The 16,929-nt window shown below is 31.7% G+C and overlaps 2 protein-coding genes across 6 annotated transcripts; both read right to left on the bottom strand.

Annotated features, from left to right (window-relative positions):
• Window positions 1–1,484: 1,484 nt before the first annotated feature.
• On the bottom strand, window positions 1,485–3,997 carry LOC105212840 (uncharacterized). Of its 2 annotated transcripts, XM_054231523.1 has the most exons (4): window positions 3,410–3,997; window positions 2,938–3,355; window positions 2,392–2,877; window positions 1,485–2,329 (listed from the first exon to the last, which is right to left on the bottom strand). In XM_054231523.1, the coding sequence occupies exons 1-4, from the start codon at window positions 3,866–3,868 to the stop codon at window positions 1,935–1,937; spliced, it is 1,758 nt and encodes a 585-aa protein (XP_054087498.1). In that variant the 5' UTR covers window positions 3,869–3,997; the 3' UTR covers window positions 1,485–1,934. The 2 variants fall into 2 exon arrangements, with proteins under 2 accessions (XP_054087498.1, XP_011183456.1); XM_011185154.3 differs by having other exon boundaries at window positions 2,392–3,355; window positions 3,410–3,991.
• Window positions 3,998–6,998: 3,001 nt separating this feature from the next.
• On the bottom strand, window positions 6,999–15,672 carry LOC105212839 (uncharacterized). Of its 4 annotated transcripts, XM_029040630.2 has the most exons (7): window positions 15,646–15,672; window positions 12,582–14,420; window positions 11,166–12,464; window positions 9,250–9,427; window positions 8,784–8,805; window positions 7,713–8,228; window positions 6,999–7,651 (listed from the first exon to the last, which is right to left on the bottom strand). In XM_029040630.2, the coding sequence occupies exons 1-7, from the start codon at window positions 15,655–15,657 to the stop codon at window positions 7,468–7,470; spliced, it is 4,050 nt and encodes a 1,349-aa protein (XP_028896463.2). In that variant the 5' UTR covers window positions 15,658–15,672; the 3' UTR covers window positions 6,999–7,467. The 4 variants fall into 4 exon arrangements, with proteins under 4 accessions (XP_028896463.2, XP_054087494.1, XP_028896461.2 ...); XM_054231519.1 differs by having other exon boundaries at window positions 11,166–14,420; XM_029040628.2 differs by lacking the exon at window positions 15,646–15,672 and having other exon boundaries at window positions 11,166–14,673.
• Window positions 15,673–16,929: the final 1,257 nt, after the last annotated feature.

The raw sequence follows: 16,929 nt of genomic DNA, 5'->3' as shown, positions 1-16,929 counted from the left end.
GTGAAAGAAGGAGTTTGTGAAAGTTTATTAAACTACCAACTCCTCCTTATATAATGACCAGATATTTGAATTGATAAATTTTCAACGATTCAGCATTATACATTTCCTTTTTTCTTACCGAAGTTAAGTATATGCGTAATAAGTGTAATAATTATAATATCCAACGGTAGATTTGATTGCAACCACATACATATCTCCTTTTAAAATCCCCAATATTGGAATACTTATCATGTTTTGTGAAATCCTTATTATAGTACACCATATGTGTTATATGTACGTACATATGTATGTATATGCAAAATGTTTGCAAACACGAATTAACAGAACACAGTGCAAAAGGTTAAATTTAGTTTTTTTTAGTTAAAATGATAGCTGATGGAACAACAATTATCAGCAGGGTTGCTCCGTATGTTCACGATCTGTGTTGACACGCGAAATTGCGTGACAACTTTCAATGCAGCGGTACATCAGCGCACTTCTGGTTACGTTAAATTTAATTCGAACCTATAACTATTCAAGAATGTTCCTTTAAAACTTCAAGTGAAAATTTCAAAAACTCTTGAAGATATAGCCAATTTATGATGGAAGCGTCAGGCGACAGCGAGAGCGTGTTTAAATGTTTAAACGCGTTTTTCTCGAAACAGTATTTTTACGACTGGCGCATGAGGTTACTCAAAACCAATTAATCCAATCGGTTCCATAATTTTAATATGTTATTCTATACATATATAGCTCAAATCCTATTAATCCAGTCGGTTCTAAAATTTTAATTCGTTATTCTATATATATATAGCTATGGTATGAACTAGGATAAATCAAATCAGTTAATATCTTCTTTACTTTTCAACTTGATTTGTGGCTGAAAAAAGGCTATTTTCATAAAAAAAAAACATTGAAATGTCCGCCATTTTGTTAATTTTTGTGCGAAATTAATAATTCTAGTTCATACCAGAGCCAAACATGTACTCATTCTAATCCCGTTGGAATTTTTGGTTTCAGATGTTCCAGTGAGCGGAAATCACAACAAAAAAAAGTTATGTAATTTTTTTTCTTCTTTTTTAAATCTTCAAATAAATGTATGCAAAGTTACAACCATAAAAAATAGTTTATGTTCATTTACCAGCCCATTGAAAATCGTCAAAATTTGAAATCGAGAATGGCGGGTCCCCTTGTTGTTGTTGTTGTAGCGGCATAAAACATTCCCCAAATAATTTTGAGGAATGGTGCCGATTTGACAGTCCTTGGCCGGATAAAAATCCGGGTCCGTTCCGGTTACGTAGAACCGACTGTCGTGGGAACGGTCCCCTTAAGGAGCAATGCTTTCTGTAGATATAAATTTTGGAAATTATGCAGTTGCAAATAACATTTTTTAGTATCAAAGTTTAGAGGACGCATATCAGAATTTGTTAATTCAAGAACTTAGAAAGGAATAATGTATTAACTATCAACTTATACGAATGCAGCATTTAGGCAGAAATATTATAAATGTTAGTTCATATTACTACCTTAATAGACATTGTATTGGTCTTGAGCAGTTGCCTGATTTAGAAATTTATTTAAACTAAATAAAACAAGAGCCGGCTTCTGCAGACAAATGGCAATACTTACTTGTTGCTACAAAACAGGGCGATAATCAATAACAACATTTTTATTTACGTTAGAATTAATTTACATTTTAATAAATTTTAGTAATTACTTTTTATGTGCTATTAATATATATACTATACATATATATGTATATGAGTATATATAAATTTTAGTTTGTTTGTTAAACATTCATTATTTTAAGCTATACTAATCAAACAGAAAAATACTTGCAATAACTGCACTAAAAAATAATAAATTAATATATGTATGTACCACGGATGCAAAATGTAAAACCACTCTAACATTTCATGATTATACGTCTGCAACATACAAATGCATCTTGTGACTTATTCCATAAGACATCTTGACTGTTCTTGTGGTGTAGAAAAAACAATTGCTCGAATTAATCCGTCTCTAACTGATTCACTTGGATTACCTACATTGAACATAAATTTTACTCTATTACACACTACATCTGGTACGCAAGTATACATTGGATACCACCCAACTTTGTTGAAAACTACATACACCTTATATATTAAATTTCGATAAACATATACTGGTCGATCAAACGTTATTTCTAGCAATGAATCATATCGAACACGTGATGTACAGTGTGTATAAGTAAGTCTTGATCCTTGTATATCTTGAATATGTGCATATAGAATTTCCGTATATCTCTCAGAAAAACCAGCCGAATTCATAAGCTCTCCACAAAGGACCTGAGTTGGCACTTGAACACCTGTAATTATACAATTTTGGTAATGGTATATAAAAATAAGTATATATATTAATTTATCAAACCTGTTATCCATATATTACTATCCACTTGAAAGGTTAGTCCGCAATCAGTAACACTAGTATTTCTATAGTCAAATTGTTGATTTAGCGTTCGAACACAGTACGAACGTCGGGTGTCATTTGTAGTTAAATCAGAGTCACTACCACCTTGGAAAGTACTTATATTATTGGAAGATGATGATTGAGGAGTCGTTGTTACAATAGATATTGTATTTCCCGTGTTATTTTCAAATGGAGCAAATACTGCAGGACCGTTGGATGAAGTAGGGCGATGATATGATGGTACATCTCGTTGGCTTCGTGTTTCATAATATTCCCGACTGGTTCTGGAATTGCAAAAACCTTCGGGCATTGGACAGTCATTAATAGTTGGACTTGAAATTTTAATGAGAATTGCCAGAGCTTCATGCTGTTTCAGAAGTTTAGAACGTGCAGGACCTTCAGCAAATTGCTGTGGCGTGAGTGTAAGAAAACGTATCTTTTGAACAGCTTGACGTATAAGTGCTTCATCAATATCATTATTTGTACAAGTAAATGACGAAACCATACTTATTTCTGATGATGCCGTTATATGTCTATTTTTTTCTTCGTATGTACCGGCAGTATCATTATCAACAACAACCACGTCTTCCACTAACTGATTAGTATCAGTGTTTTCTTGTCGGTTATGAACAAGGCTGGAAACGTCCGGTTCCATTTTAATCTCTACAATTTCGGATGTGTTATTTTCTATATCAAAAGAGTGTTGCAATGAACCCTTATCTGACGATGTAGAAGCCGTCATCTGCACACATTCATTTTCAACAAAAAGTGCACGATCAGAAGCATATTTCACTAAAGCATTAAAAAGCTCCAACTCAGACGTAATATTTAATCGGTCTTGATCAAGAATAGCCATTAATGTTGAAATTTCTATATCAACAAAACTGGGATCGGCTAAAACATCACGTGTATTTGCTGCTATAATCTAGAAATTATCTTAGTAAAAATTAAAATTTCATTAAAAAATTGCAACACTTACACTCATACTGCTCTGCATTAAACGTGGTTCATCAAATAACTTAGCGAATTCATAAGCACGGCATGCATTTTTGGGACTCAAGTCTGCCCAGAGAAAATGGGTGCACTGCTCTACAACATACGGTAGCATATATTTTTTTGCAACGTAACATAACTCACAGGCCTTGTCAAATGAGCTAATGCTAATGCGATCGGAGTATATATACTCCAACATAGCTTGAAAGGCATCGGGCTGTACATCAGGTATTAATATAGGATCACTCTCATCAGGTAGATTACCATAGAACATCCGTTCAAAAACAGGCGAAGACATAGCTAAAATTAGTTTGTGTCCACAAAGAATACGTTGATTTGGAGCAGTGCCAACAAGAAATTTACAATCAGACCACTTTTCCGACTGTAATAAATAAAGGCCTCGCTCCTTTATTTGCTGAAATCCATTTTGCCAGTCCAATTCCATTTTTATATAATTTTTTATTTAAATTAATACCACAACAATCCTGTCTGTATACAATGTAAGTACACAAATTAAAAAAACTTAATACAATATTGCCACATCAATGAAAAAGTTTGTATATAATAATATATTGATCACAACATTATTCCTCGTTTAAAGAGTTCATTTTTAATATTAAAAAGTCGTATAAATCAAACTGTATTCAACATGCTTCAATGAGTTGTTTTGCACAAGCAGAAAGTATTCGGCATTTTTTTTGTTTATTTAAAATATATTGTTTTTCGTTTGAAATTTGTGTACAGTAATTTTAAAATTCACAATTTTAGGTAAATGTAAGGGTTAAGCATAAACTACATAGCTCGCGAATGCGAGTGTCCACTTTCACACGGGCAACTTTTGTTGCTAATTCTCGGGCGATTCTCTTTTGCTGTCGCCCCTTGCGTTCACACGAGCCATTCTTGTTCGACAACTCTGTTCGTGTTTTTCTGTCATTCTCTTTCATATAATTTTCTCAACTTCTTGTACGTATCGTTTCCAAGCAAAAACATATATTACATTAAGTAATTTTTATCGTTATTCTCAATTTTCTAGCACATTTTAATTATATTATGCATATTTCTATATGTATTTGCAAATTACATACAAAATTAAATGATTAAATTCAAATTTTCAAATATATTGTAAACAGTAATTTTAAAATGTGTGCAAATGCAACACTGTTACGTAGCAGCGAACTGTTACGAATAAGAACACAAAGCGTGTTGCCTGAACACAGCAGACTCGGCGCGATTCTCCTCTCCTCGTCGCCCCCTCTCCTATAAAACTAAGAATTGCCGCGATAAAAATTGCCCGTGTGAAAGGGGTCAATGCGAAAGTTTGACAGTTGAGTTGAATACACATGTTCTTATGACGTGAGCTACATAGCTTTCGCATGTTTTCGCAACCACCGCCCCGAAATTCGAACTCGGATTCGAAGACGCACAGAAGTTGAAAATTTTCAACTTTTATGCGCTAACACAGCAACATTCACATTCTTAAAAATAGCAACCAACATTATGTTACTTACAATCTTGTATTTTTTAATTGTTTAAGCTCGTTTTCTTCTATACAATATAATTTTGTGCAATATAATATTTATTAATAATATATTTATCAAATATTTAAAGTTATTTTTAAAGATAAAGGGTGATAAAGTTTTAACAAGGTAGGCAGTTTAAATTTTCCTTCCGTTGCTTAATTCAAGGTATTCTATGAACACTGCTAATAAAAATCACTAAAAATTGAAAATCTTTTTCCATGTTATTTAGTTCGTTTTCAAACTCGCAAATAAAAATTGAGTCTGTGTATCACCTTGTGGACGCATTCAAAAGCGCTTTTATGGAGCTGCTCGAAATATTCGCAGTCAAGCGCACTTTTACGCTTTCGCATTCGCATTCGCATACGCGAGCTATGTAGTTTCAGCTTTATGAGGTGAGCTACATAGCTTTCGCATGTTTTCGCAACCAACGCTCCGAATTTCGAACTCGGATTCGAAGACGCACAGAAGTTGAAAATATTCAACTTTCATGCGCTAACACAGCAACCTTCACATTCTTAAGCTGAAACGACATAGCTCGCGAATGCGAATGCGAATGCGAAAGCGAAAGAAGGCGCTCGACTGCGTTTATTTCGAGCAACTACATAAATGCGCTTTTGAATGCGTTGACAGCTGTGTACAAGGTGATATACATACTCAATTTTTATTTGCGAGTTTGAAAACGATCTAATTAACATGGACAAGGATATTAAATTTTTAGTGATTTTTATTGGCAGTGTTCATAGAATACCTTGAATTAAGCAAAGAAAGAAAAGGGAAAATTTAAACTGTCTACCTAGTTTATTAAAACTTCATCACATCTTATCTTTAAAAATTACTTTAAATATTTGATAAATATATTATTAATAAACTAATAAATATTATATTTCACAAAATACTTATGTTATATATATATATACTTATATACCTATAAAAATCACTAAAAGTTGAAAATCGCCGTCCATGTTATTTAGTTAGTTTTCAAACTCGCAAATAAAAAGTGTATATGTGTATCACCATGTACACAGGTATCAACGCATTCAAAAGCGCAATTATGGAGGTGCTCGTAATATACGCAGTTAAGCTCATTTTTTCGCTTTCGCATTCGCGAGCTATGTAGTTTCAGCTTAAGCTTAACGACAATACAGTTGAACTTCCCTAACTCGAATCATCATAATGCACAAAAAAAATTCGGGTTAGAGAGACTTCGAGTTATAGAAGTTTTCATTAAAACATACAATGTTTCAAAAAGTTGTAAAATATAGATTTATACACCGTTTTTTATTTACTTCTTATAAAGTTTTATGGACATACGTAAAAACATGTATTCTGTAATTTTGTTTGTTGCAGTTTACTGTTGTTTGCCCCTTGACGTCTGTATTCCATGCCTTTGCAATCCATAAGTGTAATATTATATTTTTTGTGCGCCTCCATACGGTATATAGGGTATCTTAAATTATGCCTCGATAGTGAAATTTTAAATTTTGTTTTATGTCCTGGTTCGATCTATGGAATGAAATTTGTATTCGTGCATATTTTCCCCTACTAGTAGTGAACCTCTGTACCGATTTACTTTTAAAGTTTAATTTGTGGCTTAGTTATTGCACTTTATAGTTTTGTGGGCGTCGCAATGGTCCTATAAAATATAGATTTATACTCAATTTTAGTTATTTACTTCGCAAAAAGTTTTATGTAAATACGTTGAAACATATATCCACTAATCTGGAATGTTGCAGTTTGCTATTCTTTGGCTATTCCGTCTGTATCCCAAGCCTAGCCTAGTGCAATATTATATTTTTGTTCGTCTCCATAAGATATAGATGTACTCTTTTAAAATTCTGCCTCTATAGTAAAAGTTTAAATTTTGTATTATGCCCTTGTCGAAAAATTCGATAAAGTTCGAGTTATGGAGATCTTCGAGTTATAGAAGTTCCACTGTATATTTTTCATTCGAGTCGATTTAACTTTTTCTGGAAGTTAGTTGGGCAGTTATATAATATGATCTTGAATATGGAAAGGGCTAATATAAAAAAAAAAAATAAAATACGCAATTAGAAATAAATTTGTTGAATTAAATTTTTTATTCCTTCGTTAAAGTACTGTGGGAGAAATATTTCACAGTATTATAAAATATTCAAAGAAAAGACATCTTTTTGTCTCTTCACGGCATATTATAGCGAATATTGGATCACATCTTGGAAAATTTGAGCTCGTTTGGCAAACGCTCAAATAATAACCGATGTTATCCTGATAATCATTTGTTTCTCATTGGCTCTCAATAGCTGTATATAATAGATTAGAACTAGTATTTTATTATTTTATAGAAATTTAGAGCTTTGCACCCATATATTTAATATATTTTATCACAATGTAAAATTTGGTTAATTCTAGCATATATGTTATACATGATTTTTGTTCGAATCGAATGAAAGTAGTCATCAAAAATCAGTGTACAAGTTTTGTTAGAAATTTGACTTAATGTAAATACTACAATGTGATGTGAAACATTTATACTACAACTTAGAACTTAATTGACAAGTCGCTCATTTTCGTTAAATATATAATCATAGTTTTCTATAAATAATTTAGTTAATGTATTCATCCGTCCGATATCACCAAAGACAATTTGTTTTGATGTAAAAATACATGGACCCCATACAATCGCCAAGTTAGATGCAGGCATCCGATTTTCTTTACTGAAGGTGGCAACACTGAAAACAAAATAATATTATATAAATTATGAAACTTTCTCCATAACTAATTCAAAATTACTTCTTCAAATGACGAATAAGAAATTTCAATGTTGCTCGATTTGGATCAGGAATTTCTTCAAGTATATTTTTCAATGTTTCAGTACCTGCACTCTCAGGAAAATTTTGCCCGATTTGATCATATATATATTGAGGGATCAAAGGCTTGCTCAATTCTCGAAAAAATTGCTTTAATAAACTAGTAATAGTATGTATATCATCAGAAACCAAAAGATTTGGATCATATATGTAGCTTTCAGATAGTTTTCTCTTTAATTCATCAATAGATACTTTGTTGCCAGAAGCTCGATATAATCCATCTTGTAAAATAAAGTTTTTACTTTCAATGTAAGCAACACAATCAACAACAAAACGGGGAACATTTTGATGAACTACTTCACTCATTTCTAATTTTTCAAGCGGAGCACCGAAAATTGGATATTGGGACTGGGTATCTGATTCCAAATATAAACTTGCCGTTTTTGCTGAACGAATGACGCCATTTTGTTTCTTCTCGCTTTTTGGTGAACGCACATTACTACAACATTAAAAAAAAAAAACAAAAATTAACAAATCGATAGCTTCAGATTATTTTTTTTTCTATATTTATTCCCATTGCAATAAAAGAGGTGTCTAAATTATATGTATAACTAGAGTAGTGTTGTACAAATAGTTTGATTTAGCTGCATACTTATGTATTTCCGATCAGGAATTAGGTCACATATTCTCTAAAAATATTACATTTACAAAATTTGGATTCTACATCTATATAATTACAAGACACTAGCAATCTTGGATTCGTGTACCCACCGTTCTGTATTATTTGGTGGAAAATTGCGAAACAAGCCTAATGATGCTGATGTCTTATAAAATTGTATCTATATACTTATTATGAAGCCTAATGTTGTTACACTAAATAAATTTATGTATAAACATATATCTGCCAAAACTATATAATATTTCACTATTATTATTAAGTCTTTGAATTAATTCAAGCATTCAATGATCTGAAGGATCAAACTACTATGTAAGAACGTACTCTTAAAATAACTATTTTTATGCTGACTTCATTTTTTTGTGTGAATATACTTACAGTTTAAAAACGCTTCTTGGAACTGTGTAGAAAATAACAAAGAAATTGAAATTGGATAAAATACATATTTAAAATTCGAATTAAAAATAATAAGATTTAGTGATGATATATATTATTAATAATTTCTGAAAAGGAGTGAAAGTTCACCACAAGTGAGTTAGTATGCAAATTCAACAACACCTCACCAGACAGGCATTTAAATTATTTGTTTAATGATACGATTATAGTCGTCTTCCGTAATAAGTTTTTTTAATTCTAAAACATGAGCAGCTCAATTTGCTTTATCTTACGAACAAATTGGGCGAGAGGTATGACACATGCCGCGCACGTGTCTTTTGAAGATTCGGCCCAACTACTATTCATTCTAGTGGCGCCCTTTCTTAGAAGTGATATGAACCTTTTAGCCTGCCTGGTACGATGAGTTTTTATAAATATTTCACCTAAATTGAGGAATACGTATACTCACATTTACTGCGCACACGTTCTGTAATTGTCTTTTTCTCATCCGAATTTGTTATATCCAAAATATTACCCGACGAAACACTTTTACTTAACTGGGGAAGAGATAATTTTGGAGGTGAACTATCGTATTCGGTATTCTCTTTAATGGCTTGTGATCGCAAAAGCTCTTTCTCGGACACAATCTATTAAATACAATGAATAAACAGACATACGTATAAATTAGAATCATCAATTTGAAATGAACTAGTTTGAAATAGGCAATAATTAACTGTTGACACTTAAAACATACTCTCAATCATACTTCTGGTGGGAAATAAAGTTTTTCAATAATAATAAAAATGGAAATTGACCACGTTTACAGCAATTGTGTTATTTTTTTATCGTCGGATTAACTAATAATGTTATGTTATATGACGACAAAGTCGTATGAAATGAAATATTATTCCTCCAAAAAAATTAGATTATACAGAGGAACTTCTCTAACTCGAATCACCATAATCCACAAAAAAACTTCGAGTTATAGACATTTTCATTAAAACATAAATTTTTCAAAAAGGTGTAAATTATAGATTTTCCCACAGGTTTAGTTATTTACTTCGCAAAATGTTTTATTTAAATACATTAAAACATGTATTCCGTAATTTTGTTTGTGGCACTTTGCTATTGTCTGGCTCTCGACGTCTTTATCCCATGCTTTTGTTACATGATTTATGAAATCCATTAGAGTAATATCATATTTTATGTTCACCTCCATACGAATATAGGGACTCCTTTAAAATTGTTCCTTGATAGTACAATTTTAAATTTTGTATCAAATTTGACTTCTATTGCCAATTTAAGAGTTCGAGTTATAGAACGATATATTAATAACATTAATTAAATAAATTGCGAAAGTATAAAATGTTCGGTTACACCCGAACTTAGCCCTTCCTTAATTGTTATTGATGATAGGTTGTTTTTTAGCTTATGTACCTATTTTTTACATTAGTATATTTTTTATTTTTTGTTAATAATAAAGTGTAATTCGCTGTAGTTCTATTCCGAAAATATAAAAAAGTTTAGTCCAAATTTGTTATTTTAATTATCTAATATGTAACTGGAAAATAAAACAATCTTAAGAAAGTAGTGTTGAAAGTGCACTTCAATCAGATATTGTTATCATTATATAATATTAAAATCAAATTATTAAATAAATTTTTCATATTGCTTTTTTTCAGCAAAAACGACACATTTGACTTATGACGTCGAAATTGATTTATATTTTTCACAAAGAACGACACAATTCAAAATGGGTCACGTTTATGCCTAAGAAAAAGCATTAGTATACTCTATTTGGTCCATTTATGCTCAACATTGTATTTAATATATTACAGGCCACTAGATATGCCAATAAACTGATTGAATTTTTCTATATTTGCAAAATAAGAGACAATTGAAAACTTTAAATCGCTCTCCTAAAAAATTTACTCTTTTGAGTTGTGACGCTATTCAAGTAAATGAGCGATATGTAAACTCAACCACAAGAACGGAATTAAATTATTGTGTGACTTCGACTATTTTAGGATGAGAGATGCAATATATACACTACTTGATATCTTTATTGGTGCTTGATTTACGTACTATATATTATGACTCGATATAATCGAATGGAAAAATCGTGATATATTATATGCGAAGAAAACGTGATTGTTTTGCAATATAAAGATGCTAGGAAACTTTTATACACCAAATTTTTTGAAATTGGTCGAAAATAAAGACCCAACTTTTACCATTTGAAATATGATGGTACATATAAATTGATCCTTGCTGCACTCACAAAATAGTATTTACGATCAATATATCAAAACTTGAGGAGAGGCAAATTTTCCCAAATTGATAAATAAATTAAACATATGTATTGCTTATACTTATTTTACTCACCAGGTCTTCTTCATCTTCAACATTGGAAATATTTAATAGATTCAACTTCCATGCATATACTGAGCTCAAACTAAAGACTGTGGCACGTTCATTATTTGCAGGTGTTATGTTGATTGGTGATGATGGAAATGCTTTATTTTGTTGTTGATCAACTAATGACGATGACCAATCAATTGTGGGTTTATTCACAGGTTGCAATTTTGTATTCTCCTTATTATACGAAAGCGAGTTTGCATTTTTACTTTTTGTTAAATAATACGAAGATTTGGTATATGTGTAGTCATATACGATTGCACGAATTTTGGGATCGATTAAGCTGTAAAAAATGCACACTGAACGAAGAAGAGGATGTTGAAAATTTGAGTTTAATGATGCCGCTATGATATCAGCACTCGAAACAATACTATAAATTGTACTATTACTCTGAGGGGTACTGCAGTGTGATGTTTGTAAAGGTTTAATGTTGTCTGCTTTGCAGCATTCATCCAACTGTTTGGAGAACAAAAATTCATCGTCAGTCTCCCAATCTCCGTTATCTTCTCCATTATCAGATACAACAAGGTATGGAATTGATGAATCATTTGACATTCGCTGTTTTCTTTTGTGCAAATATGTCGAATTACAACTTCGATTACCCAAATTATAATATTCAGGATCACTATCGTAAAGGGCCTCTCCAACAGTTTGAAATTTCCAAATGGGTTGATAAATGTCTTCTTCGTTTGATATTATAAGTTCTTCTTCAGTGTAAGGTGATTTATTTTGCTCATTAGACTGATTTGGGCTATTTAAAAATTTCTGAACTGTCAAATCAATCTCTGTATTTTTATTATAGTCACAATTATTTATTTTAACTACATTTTCATCAAGATCTAAAAATTTCCCTTGAGCTTTTTTACTTCTTTCCAATGTTTCCTTAGATTTTGTACGTAAAACTACTTCGTCATTGGTTTTCATGCATTTATTTGTACCCATACTTTGTCTTGCAATTAATTGTACACTCTCATTCTCATTAACAATACAGTCGCTCCCCACTCTGCTTTGAAATGCCATTGGAAAAAATTTCGTAACTTGTTCGCTCACAGTAATGTCAATTGGTGCTTCACCATAAATATCCTCTCCTTGTTTACCATGTTTCCACAAACCTCTGTGCCGCTTTACTGACTCATTCAGTACAGCCCATAATTTAAATGATATTTTAAAGCTATTATAATTAGCTAGCACCTTCAAAGCACGTTTAACATTGAAGCTCCACGGGTTGAAATTGTAAAGAAGCCAATCTTGAAACCAATTAAAGTACTGCAATCGGTTCGAACACAAATGCAAAACGCTTGTATTGAGGTTACATGATATTAGCACATTGTTAATTAAATGCACAATATTTAATTTGTTGTTTTTTGAATTTTGATGGCTTACTTCGTTTAGTTTGTCTAAAACATTGCCTTTAATATCGAAAAAGCAACAATTTATTTGTTTCATGTACTGTGCGTGTGTGTTGTTATACTTATTTTTTTCATATTTGTTTTTGTGAATTGTACTTTTTTCACTTGCTTTCCCTCCACCTTTTAAACAACCACGATCATTACACTTGCTTTCGATCACATTGCAAGTTGAAAAGCAACTAGTTAAACATTTTTCGGCGGTAACTGCTGAGAGCGGTTGATAATACATTACTGAAATCGGACTACGTTCGGAGGGCCATTTGATTCGCTGCAGTGATGATCGTGCTACGTTGTTTGCTTCTGATAATGTATTGAGCGAAGTTTTGGAATACTCAACAGATGTTTGATACCCTCTCTGTTTATGAAACATATATTTTGTCATGAGATTTTGTTTAAATACATCCACCATTGCGTCAAAACGATTTTCGATTTGCTCACTAACATCTACATGACTTATATTATTTGTAAATGTAGTGTTTTCTTCTTCTACTTTTTTATCAGTAGCTGCAAAATGAGTCATTCCTATTTCTAAATAGAAGGGGGATACAAAATTATAGTTTCCATAACTGGATGCAGGAGTGGAGTATGTGTGCATCAACACGCTTCTTGATGGAATGCTCTTAGGAATACATAAAGCATAATCGCCATCATCAAAATATGCACCATAAGTGTGATAATTATGAACTTGTTGACGAACTGATTTCACCCAATAGCAAACACTTTCAGACAATGGAGCTGCAAGTACTTTATAATTTGGTGTGTTAAAATAACGTTCTGGAATATTTTTTAGCATTTCAGATGTCTTTGGTCGTTTCCTCAAAGGTGATAATTTATTTTGGTTTACCAAAGCAAATGAACATTCAATCGAATTTTCGGTCAATTCATGTGTTTTAGACAATTTATGATCTGAAGTCACTTCTAAAGGAATTTTGCCAACGAAATGTTCACTAAATTTTAATCGACCGTATATATTTTGTTCTCTCCCAAATGTACTGTGGCTAGATTTTTCTTGTTTATAATCGAGGATTCTTTGAATATTAAATATGACATTTGGAGGAAGAATTTCATGGTTTTCTTTGATATTATGGATTACCTCTACCGGCTTTGGTGTCTGAATTCCACATTCTTGTATGTTCGAACAACTTTGTTTATTCTTTAAGCCTTTCTTCAGCGATCCCAAAATTCCATGAAAGAATTTTGGCTTATCCAAATATTGAAAAGACATCGTTTTTTCCGATTTATTCATAGCATCAAGTTTTCCTATTTTCTTTCCTATTGTCCTTGCATCCATTAGTTTATAATTTGTTTTACAAAATTCACATTCTTCAGTATTATACAAGTTGGAGCATTTAGCACAAATGTTTTCATAGATATTCTCTTCAGTGTTCACATGAATTTTATTCCAATTTCGCAGTTTCTGGGATTGGTAATTTTTCGGACCTTCAACCATACATATACAAAAGTCACATAAATATTTTTTTCCTTCAAACATGCCATAGCCACATCCACGGCACAAGTTTTCATAAATAATATCATTTTTATTCGCTATTCCAAAAAAATTTTTGAGTTGTAGTTTTTGGCTTGAAAATACTTTTTGTTTTATATTTTCGTATATCGGTTCCATTTTTTCCATCAAACCCGATTTTAAATAATTTACGCTGGATGTACGCTCGTTTCTATAACTTTTGCCTTCATTGACTCCAGTATTTATATGTGAAACCATTTTACCATAGACCGCAATATTTTCCTGGCTTTTTGTTAAGCTCAAACTGTTCTCATATATAGTTAAGTTTTCATCGGACATTCTGTATTTCTGGAAGCAGTTTAGAAAAGCTATTATATCACATTAGTAGTATTGACATTTATATTTTTATACTCTCGCAACATGCAGTTTTGTCCACCTAACGGTTGTTTGTAACACCTAAAACTAATCGAGTTTGATATGGAGTTATGTATATTGATCCGGATGACGAAATCTGTTCATCCGTGTAAAAATTAAGATATAAGTGAACTACTAAAGCTATATCAGCCAAACTTACTAAATGTTGAGTATAAGCGGGTAATAACCACGCCCACCCCCTCCATGCAAAGATTATATTGTAAACTACTAAAAGTGCGATAACTTACGAACAAAGAACTTCAGATGCAATAAAGGGAAACTTTTTCTTGTAATAATCTGCTTTTCTGCCAAAAAAATACCAAAATCAGGTCAATACTTCCTCTAGCACCCAAATACCTATTCTACGGGTTTTAAAACTTCGGACAGCTTAATACCGATTATATCAGTTTATTTGTGAGATATAATTTTGGATATAACGAACATAGCTTGGTAACTGAAATCGATCCGGGAATCGTTTATGTATAATAACTTTCTTTATTCGGGTGGGCTTTATGCCGAATACAGTAGTTTTCCGAAATAACGAACACATTGATTGTCAGGCCTGTTCGATAAATCAAATTTTTGGTTAATTCGAGTACTCACTTAGAGTTATGTTTTTCAATAAAAATGAATTAAATATCCGTAAATTGCAGTTTAATAAATTGTTTTATTAAGTATTTGTTAAAAAATGAAAAACCATAACAAAACAATTAAACTCAGATAAATTCTTCCAAAATGGACCAATTCTGACACTTATACTTCTATTTGATGCTGATCAATAATTTTAAGCCTTTTTTATAAATTCAGCATTTTTCAATTTGCACATTCCTTATGAATTTTTTCCGGTTTTATTTTTAGTTCTGGTTCGATGGTATTTGATTTTTTCCTCTTTCTTCATATGTCTTCTTCATGTTTTTCGTTAAACCGAGTACTTACAAATCCCCGATGTTCGTTATTTACGGTACTCAATGTAACAAATTTGCATGTTCGTTAAAAGCGATTTTCGTTAAAACGAATATTCGTTATTTCGGAAAACTACTGTATATGGGACAAATTCTGTGTTGTCTTGATAAAAAACCCCAAGAAGAATGTTGGAATTAAAATTAATTGAGAGACATGTACATATATGTTGTACATAACCACCTATTCACTTACTTACATATGTATTCATGTTCTTCTGTACTAAGTATTTACACCAAGCCTGCATGCATAAATAGGTGCAATTGCATGTACATATGTACATAAATATGACTTACTCAGCTAAGCCGCACCCAAAACTTACTTCTAATTAATGTTTTAAAGCGAATACGAACTTGCAATATATATGGACAAATGTACTATAAATACATACATATATGAGTATGTATGTACTATGAGCGCACAATGTTTCAAGGTGAACCGTATTTAAAATGGTAACAATACTAATTATTTTAGTATTTTATTAACATAAAATTTATTGCACATATAAATATATGTATTTGTATATGTATATAGCACTCTACAAAGAACACACGATTTATGTTACATTTACTAACAACTTGAATAAGTCCCTATTTTCGTTCGATGGGCTGCGTATAATTTGAAAGCGAGAGTTTAACTGAAAGGCTTGATCTGAATTTGGCGCCACACTGCAACACCCAGTCTCATTGATGAACTTACAAATATAAACAAAATATACGAACAAGTTTGGTTTTTCTTTTCACTCAAGTAATAAATGCGACAACTAACTGCAATGAGAACAATGGCATTATATCAGAGTAAATTTTCTTATTCTTTCGCTGTTTTTCTCCATAATTTATACAGTATGCCAGTATGTGAGCTCAATCGCGATATCTACTCACATAAATGCATGCATGTGTATGGGTGCACGCACGATAGAGTACAAGATCACGCCCTAAATATGTCGTTATATTTTTATACTCTCGCAACATGTTAATAGCTTTATTCAAATAACCACTATAACTTGAGAACAAACGAAAATACCTTAATTCGGTAAAAGGTGAAGCATCTATGGATACACATTTTTTGGAAAATTTTGTACGTAATATTTTCTGGGCTCGGCTATGCTTACATTATAATTCCGTGGAAATATGTATGTTATTCAAGCTAGACAATCTCCTGGCCCCAATGTAACCAATATGGTGATGAAATCGATGTACCCCTATTATAATAAAGTTTCATTTCATTCCATTGATCTCTGGAAATTGCGAGAGTATAAAAAGTTAGGTTACGACCGATTTTGGTGTTTCCTTACTTGTTGTGTACTTGAAAATCAGTTATTCGTAATATGACGTCATACCCGTAAAGAAAACAAAGCAAGGGCAATAATAAATAAACCTAAAAATTGCACCCGTATTGTATTTCGAAAGTTTAGCATTTGTTTTTGTTTTTTTTTTACACTCTTATAACATGTTGCACTGGGTATAATAGTTTTTCGACTATC

Source organism: Zeugodacus cucurbitae, chromosome 5 (genome assembly GCF_028554725.1).
Source record: "Zeugodacus cucurbitae isolate PBARC_wt_2022May chromosome 5, idZeuCucr1.2, whole genome shotgun sequence".
Classification (NCBI taxonomy): Eukaryota; Metazoa; Arthropoda; class Insecta; order Diptera; family Tephritidae; genus Zeugodacus; species Zeugodacus cucurbitae.
Note: the sequence above shows the minus strand (reverse complement) of the source record. Positions and strands in the feature narration are given on the sequence as shown.